Below are 8,614 nucleotides of genomic sequence, written 5' to 3' on the forward strand. Positions count from 1 at the left end.
TCAGAATAAATAAATAAATGACAATAGCAGATCCTCAAGCTTGCAACGTGGTGCGAAGTGACGTGCTGCGAGCTTGTAGAACTGCTCATTCTAATTTCTTCTAGATCTAATTTGTCTTTGGGGTCTTGAGCTAAAAAGCCGGGGAAACCACTGGTCTACACACGTTTCAGAAAGTTGGGCTTGTTATTATATATATATAAATATAAGTATAAAGTATATATATAAAGTATAAAGTATATATAAATACAATATAATATAAAGTATAGTATAGGCACCGTGTAAAAGAGCGAAGCCAGCATAATTCCAATCATGGCAATATTCTGGTATCTCTGTATGAAAGGAGCTAATCGCTCCAACATGAGGATTAGTCTAATCAATCTGTGATTTGACAGGAGAGATGATCAGTCGAGGAGCATGGTTTTAATGATTAAGATAACAGGACTGAATAATGGATAAGAGTTTCTCAGTGAAAGTGCAGCCAGTGAAAGAGTAGAGATGGACTCTGGTCTCCACATCGTGAAAGGAGACCAGACCCTCCTCATAATCCACAAACACTCCCACTTTCTGGAGCTCCTCTCTTACAGGGAGGACAGAAGACTAGCAGCAGCCCTGTATATGGTTCCCTTCCTGTTGACGGACTCCCTGGCCACTCCTATTGTCCAGTCAGTCTTCCCTTTAAGCTGAACCTCATAGTAAAACCTTCCTGAGGAGAAGCTTTGCTTTCCTAAGACACAGCCACATGTAGAGAATCTGTCTTTGTTCAGTGGGAACTGTGGGATATTCTTCAATACGTTTCCACGACTCACTTGTTTTCCGTCGTCAGACAGGATGAGGCAGACGTGTGCTGTATCAGGGTCCAGAGTCACACCCACTTCATATTGTTGCATCCTCCTCAGCTCAGCATCACACAGCTTCTCCATCTCTTGTCGAGTGCAGCCTCCCTTTCAAGCGAACGCTGCTAAAAACTCTGTAGAATCATCTTTTAAAATGCTCAGATGCATAGAATCTCACCTCATCAAATATGACAATCACTCATACCCAAATATGGAGTTCCACAGGGCTCCAGACTGGCGTCAGATCATCCGAAACATCAAATATCTTAACCCATTTTGGGCGGGAACCCCTTTTGGTGTTTTAAACATTATGTTATAATTTGCTATAATATAAACTGCTATTTTTAAAAAATCGTGAAAATGTGGCGCAAATTTGGAATATATATTTTTTCAGAGCAAACGTTTTTAACTCAAATCTTTGCTTCTGGGGAGGTCCCTGGAACAACATATTTTCAGATGGGGGTCGGAGGCCAATTACATATCATTTTTGGGGTCCTTGATATGAAATATTGAGCACCACTGACACATGGCTACTTCAGAAAACTGGATTTAGACAAGACATTTTTAAAATGTCGACGTCAGGCCTAAATGGGTTTGGAACACTAACGTAGCAGATCAAAGACTCGGGTTATCAACAGGTTGTTTTAATGGTTTTTATCTTCACAAGAAGTAACACTGCAAATGCTCATACAGACGTCATTAAAAAAAAATCTGAATACAGTGTTTCTTATAATCATCTATATATTGAAAAGTACATGAAATAATTAATATTAAATTTAATAACATAATAATAACAAAAGTACAATGACATCTGTTATAAAAGTGGATTACAAAGTGACATTTTATGTAAATAGCTCTTAAGAATTAAGGTAACAGGGGGGGGGGAAGATCTGACAACAGTTCCATTTTACGGTATGTAAAACACTGAAGTGCTATTGGTTCAAAAGCTACAAAATACACTTAAAAAGCAGGAAGCCTTTTGTTCTTTTTTTATTTCCTTCAAGGAAAAGTACTATAAAATAAGTTACAGTACAGTGAGTTTGTCCAAACTTGACTTTGTTCCCGTCTTCCAGCTTTCGTTGTAAGCACAAAAACAACAAATAAAACCAATACAGGAGGAAAGAAAAATCGTTTTCTTATTTTATAAAAAAAAAAAAAAGAAAAAAGGCCTTTTCCTCAAAAAAGGAAACGCTATCGGCGATATTTAACCAGGCACGTGTGTGTGAGTGTGTGTTCATTGGTTTTTGCCACACGAAAATGCCTTTGAAAACACCCCCCCCCCCCCCACCCCAAAAAATAATCTTCAAAAACCTTTCCCCACTGCTGTGTTTGTTCTTTGAAGAAATAAACTACACTTTTGTTCGACTTGTTTACTTCATGAGTTGACAAAAATAAAATAAAAATAAAAACAGGGACAAATACTTCATATGGGATGGCAGAGAGCCGAGGAGGAGGAAGGAGGAGGCCGTCGGCCTCATACGTCGAGGAGGAGGAAGGAGAGGAGGCCGTCGGCCTCATACGTCGAGGAGGAAGCCGAGGAGGAAGCTGAGGAGGCCGTCGGCCTCATACGCCGAGGAGGAGGAAGGAGAGGAGGCCGTCGGCCTCAAACGTCGAGGAGGAAGCCGAGGAGGAAGCTGAGGAGGCCGTCGGCCTCATACGCCGAGGAGGAGGAAGGAGAGGAGGCCGTCGGCCTCAAACGTCGAGGAGGAAGCCGAGGAGGAAGCCGAGGAGGAAGGAGGAGGCCGTCGGCCTCATACGTCGAGGAGGAAGCCGAGGAGGAAGGAGGAGGCCGTCGGCCTCATACGTCGTCGGCCGGTAAAGGAGGTATGTTGAACCTTGGTCGGGTGAAGAACGCCATCTTCTCTCTGTGGAACCAACGCACACACATTTACACACCCGTTTGTCGACTAAAACCATGACGAAAAATGTCCGTCGACTACCTTTTTTCACTGAGGAAAACTAAGTTGAAACTAAATGAAAACTATACTATGATGACTAAAACTAAGACTAAATATATTGACGATTTCATCAACACATTAAAAACTAGACTAAAATGTTAGGAAGGGACTAGTGGACAAGAGATCCAGTATAAGTAATTTCTCACTTGGTTGCACTCTTGATAATAAAGTACTGAGTGAATCTATCATACCTGAGGGGCCCATTGTGGCCCCTCATCTGTACCATACCTGAATGTCTGCACAGGGAGGGGCCCCTTGTGACCCCTCATCTGTATCATACCTGAATGTTTGCACAGGGAGAGGCTCCTTGCTGCTCTGCCCTCTCATCTGCAGAACCTCCTTGTTGGCCTTCCTCAGCCTCCTCTCCGCTGCCTCCTCCTGCCGCTGCTCCTGCTTGCTTTGGTTGGCCTGGCAACAACAACAACAACGACAACAACAACATCAACAACAACATGAACAACATGAACAACATCGCCCCGGTGACTTTGTCTGGAGCCGCATTTGTTTGGATTGCTAAATGTTTGACCGTATGGATTTTGAATCCTGGTCCCCTGAACTCAGGCGCTGACATTCAGGGCACAAGGACTCGGTGCTGAATTGAAGCCCATTTCAGCTCTTATTGATGGACTGATTGATGGTCACTACTTCAGCTCCAGCAGGGCAGTTATTGTATTTGATCAAGTCTGAAGTCATCAGTTTGTAATGTGCCTGAATTTCAGGCTCCATCCCTAGTACACTAGGGGTGGAGCTGAAGGGATGGAAATCAGGCACATTACAAACCCGATACACTAGGGGTGGAGCTGAAGGGATGGAAATCAGGCACATTACAAACCCGATACACTAGGGGTGGAGCTGAAGGGATGGAAATCAGGCACATTACAAACCCGGTTCTGAATTCATCGAGTATCAATTAGCCTTTGGCTTGTTGAGCCCGATATCGGGTATATCGGCCCGCTATATAAATGGGCCGGGACGGATGGATGGTTGCTATATAAATGGGCCGGGACGGATGGATGGTTGCTATATAAATGGGCCAGGACGGATGGATGGTTGCTATATAAATGGGCCAGGACGGATGGATGGTTGCTATATAAATGGGCCGGGACGGACGGATGGTTGCTATATAAATGGGCCGGGACGGACGGATGGTTGCTATATAAATGGGCCGGGACGGACGGATGGTTGCTATATAAATGGGCCGGGACGGATGGATGGATGGTTGCTATATAAATGGGCCGGGACGGATGGATGGATGGTTGCTATATAAATGGGCCGGGACGGATGGATGGATGGTTGCTATATAAATGGGCCGGGACGGATGGATGGTTGCTATATAAATGGGCCTGGACGGATGGATGGATGGTTGCTATATAAATGGGCCTGGACGGACGGATGGTTGGTTGCTATATAAATGGGCCGGGACGGATGGATGGTTGCTATATAAATGGGCCGGGACGGATGGATGGTTGCTATATAAATGGGCCGGGACGGATGGATGGTTGCTATATAAATGGGCCAGGACGGATGGTTGCTATATAAATGGGCCAGGACGGATGGTTGCTATATAAATGGGCCAGGACGGATGGATGGTTGCTATATAAATGGGCCGGGACGGACGGATGGTTGCTATATAAATGGGCCGGGACGGATGGATGGATGGTTGCTATATAAATGGGCCAGGACGGACGGATGGATGGATGGTTGCTATATAAATGGGCCGGGACGGATGGATGGTTGCTATATAAATGGGCCTGGACGGATGGATGGATGGTTGCTATATAAATGGGCCTGGACGGACGGATGGTTGGTTGCTATATAAATGGGCCGGGACGGATGGATGGTTGCTATATAAATGGGCCGGGACGGATGGATGGTTGCTATATAAATGGGCCGGGACGGATGGATGGTTGCTATATAAATGGGCCGGGACGGATGGATGGTTGCTATATAAATGGGCCGGGACGGACGGATGGTTGCTATATAAATGGGCCGGGACGGATGGATGGTTGCTATATAAATGGGCCTGGACGGATGGATGGATGGTTGCTATATAAATGGGCCGGGACGGATGGATGGTTGCTATATAAATGGGCCTGGACGGATGGATGGATGGTTGCTATATAAATGGGCCGGGACGGACGGATGGTTGCTATATAAATGGGCCAGGACGGACGGATGGTTGCTATATAAATGGGCCAGGACGGATGGATGGTTGCTATATAAATGGGCCAGGACGGACGGATGGTTGCTATATAAATGGGCCGGGACGGATGGATGGTTGCTATATAAATGGGCCAGGACGGATGGATGGTTGCTATATAAATGGGCCAGGACGGATGGATGGTTGCTATATAAATGGGCCTGGACGGATGGATGGATGGTTGCTATATAAATGGGCCGGGACGGACGGATGGTTGCTATATAAATGGGCCGGGACGGATGGATGGTTGCTATATAAATGGGCCTGGACGGATGGATGGATGGTTGCTATATAAATGGGCCGGGACGGATGGATGGTTGCTATATAAATGGGCCTGGACGGATGGATGGATGGTTGCTATATAAATGGGCCTGGACGGATGGATGGATGGTTGCTATATAAATGGGCCGGGACGGATGGATGGTTGCTATATAAATGGGCCGGGACGGATGGATGGTTGCTATATAAATGGGCCGGGACGGATGGATGGTTGCTATATAAATGGGCCGGGACGGATGGATGGTTGCTATATAAATGGGCCGGGACGGATGGATGGTTGCTATATAAATGGGCCGGGACGGATGGATGGTTGCTATATAAATGGGCCGGGACGGATGGATGGATGGTTGCTATATAAATGGGCCGGGACGGACGGATGGTTGCTATATAAATGGGCCAGGACGGACGGATGGTTGCTATATAAATGGGCCGGGACGGATGGATGGTTGCTATATAAATGGGCCGGGACGGATGGATGGTTGCTATATAAATGGGCCGGGACGGATGGATGGATGGTTGGTTGCTATATAAATGGGCCGGGACGGATGGATGGTTGCTATATAAATGGGCCAGGACGGATGGATGGTTGCTATATAAATGGGCCTGGACGGATGGATGGTTGCTATATAAATGGGCCAGGACGGATGGATGGTTGCTATATAAATGGGCCGGGACGGATGGATGGTTGCTATATAAATGGGCCGGGACGGATGGATGGTTGGTTGCTATATAAATGGGCCGGGACGGATGGATGGTTGCTATATAAATGGGCCAGGACGGACGGATGGTTGCTATATAAATGGGCCAGGACGGATGGATGGTTGCTATATAAATGGGCCGGGACGGACGGATGGTTGCTATATAAATGGGCCAGGACGGACGGATGGTTGCTATATAAATGGGCCGGGACGGACGGATGGTTGCTATATAAATGGGCCAGGACGGATGGATGGTTGCTATATAAATGGGCCAGGACGGATGGATGGTTGCTATATAAATGGGCCAGGACGGATGGATGGTTGCTATATAAATGGGCCGGGACGGACGGATGGTTGCTATATAAATGGGCCAGGACGGATGGATGGTTGCTATATAAATGGGCCAGGACGGATGGATGGTTGCTATATAAATGGGCCAGGACGGATGGATGGTTGCTATATAAATGGGCCGGATGGATGGATGGTTGCTATATAAATGGGCCGGGACGGATGGATGGTTGCTATATAAATGGGCCGGGACGGATGGATGGTTGCTATATAAATGGGCCGGGACGGATGGATGGTTGCTATATAAATGGGCCAGGACGGATGGATGGTTGCTATATAAATGGGCCAGGACGGATGGATGGTTGCTATATAAATGGGCCGGGACGGATGGATGGTTGCTATATAAATGGGCCGGGACGGATGGATGGTTGCTATATAAATGGGCCGGGACGGATGGATGGTTGCTATATAAATGGGCCAGGACGGACGGATGGTTGCTATATAAATGGGCCGGGACGGACGGATGGTTCATTGTGATACCTTTGCACGTCTGCGATACGTGAATTGAAACAACACCGGCGAATAGTGATTGCCGAGCCGTGACGTATTCAACGCGCCACTTTCTCTCAGTCTATCCGTTGCCAGAAAAAGCAGATCTACAAGCTCATCACAAAGCAGTGTGCGCAGCCCCGGTGCGAGCTTGTAGATTGGCTATTTTTGGTGCGTGACACCGCCGTGCGATGACGTATACGTTACACTTTTAACTCATTCATAGCCAGGAACATATATTACGTCCATTTTATTCAATGGCTAATCCGGCCAGGACCGTCGAGTCATTGTTTCCACTAGAGGGAGCTCTTGACTAACCTATGCTCAACCTTATGCAACTCCCTCTGAAGAGACACATGTGGAGGTCATGTGCTAGTAAAACTCTGCCTCCTTTTCATTTCCTGGTAGCCGGTAGGTGTCACTGAAACATTTCAATTTCACCATGAGAGGCTATAACTATGATTTACAAACAGATGTTTTTCCCGAACACCCGACAAGCGTCTCTCTCATTACCAACCATCCGGCGTGTGATCGTAGTGAAGATGAATATTCTGTGACTACTTAAAAGTGAGCAAAAATACACGGATGTCAATAGGCCTATCTCACAGCCCGCTTTCCACGCCCACTTCCGGTAAATAGTGGTGTCTTTAACATGAGCATTTACACGTTTTTTTCTCTGGAGAATCTAAGTACATTTTCTAATGTAAAAATGTGACAGACCAATATTATTATGAAGCAAACAAGATGGTAAATCAGGTCGAACAGATAGAACAAACCTTACCTTGAGAAAACAAAAGTTGTAGACTTCTTAAATTACCTCTGTTAACATGTAGCGTCTATGGAGTGACGTCACGCTATCACCACTAACCCCGAAAGGAGGCGTATTTAGGGGGGGGCGGGGAAATTCTGTGAGATAGGCTTATTATGGCAGTAGATTATAGCGGTTGATTAAATATTCCTACCTGGGAATGAGTTAAATGACACACAAATTAACAGAAAATGCTCAATAGATTGTATGCGCGTGACATCATCATCATACCCAGAGGTTTTGCGGGAACGCCTACTGAGTGCCAGAAAACTACTTTCTGGCCTTGACAGCCCTGTACATCCAATCAGAAAAGTCCTATTTGATTGAATTAAATTAAAATTAAATTAAAACCATTTATCAAGTGGGCTTGATAAAAGCCTGGCTTGATACAATAAGGCAGTGGTTCCCAAAGTGGGGTCCGGGGACCCCCAGGGGTACCTGAGGGAGTTCCAGGGGGTCCCCAGCTAAATGATAGTTTGGAACCAAATGGACCCTTATGGGTCTGTAACTCAGAGAGTGTGCAAATGGAACCAAATGGTTCCATTTGTACACTCTCAGAGTTAAAATAACATTGATTTTACAATATAAATTGGGGGTCCCAGAGATAGAAATGCCATTAAATGGGTGAATGAATGTCAAATGAATGTCAAACTGGGGGTCATTGAAATGAAACAGGTTTAGAATCTTCTCTTATGTGGGTCCCTATAGGCCTATATCTTTTCAAATGGGGGTCCGCGGGGCCAATTAGTGTCAATGTGGGGGTCCTTGGCATGAAAAGGTTTGGGGACCACTGCAATAAGGTGCTCATTATTATAGTAAGAGAAATCTATGAAAATCTGGGAACTAAATCGTTACCAAGAAATGTCTTCACCAACGTGTTTCTAAAGGTGTCTAATAACATGTACTAAAAGTTTGAAATTCAACTCCCGTGGGAAATTTGAGATATTAGCATAATATGTGACCATACCCATAACATCCTATATAAGGCAAAAAAATTCATC

At 45.7% G+C, this 8,614-nt stretch overlaps 1 protein-coding gene across 1 annotated transcript in view; it reads right to left on the reverse strand.

The window, feature by feature from the left end:
- Window positions 1-1,467: 1,467 nt before the first annotated feature.
- wwc3 (WWC family member 3) overlaps window positions 1,468-8,614 on the reverse strand; it is a 140,088-nt gene continuing 132,941 nt past the window's right edge. The window contains exons 18-19 of the mRNA XM_079507060.1: window positions 3,072-3,199; window positions 1,468-2,698 (exon numbers count right to left, since the gene is read on the reverse strand). Coding sequence (XP_079363186.1) covers window positions 2,632-2,698; window positions 3,072-3,199 — 195 coding nt within the window. The 3' untranslated portion in view covers window positions 1,468-2,631. The remainder of the gene's footprint in view (window positions 2,699-3,071; window positions 3,200-8,614) is intronic.

The sequence above is a fragment of the Electrona antarctica genome (genome assembly GCF_951216825.1).
Source record: "Electrona antarctica genome assembly, chromosome: 7".
Classification (NCBI taxonomy): domain Eukaryota; kingdom Metazoa; phylum Chordata; class Actinopteri; order Myctophiformes; family Myctophidae; genus Electrona; species Electrona antarctica.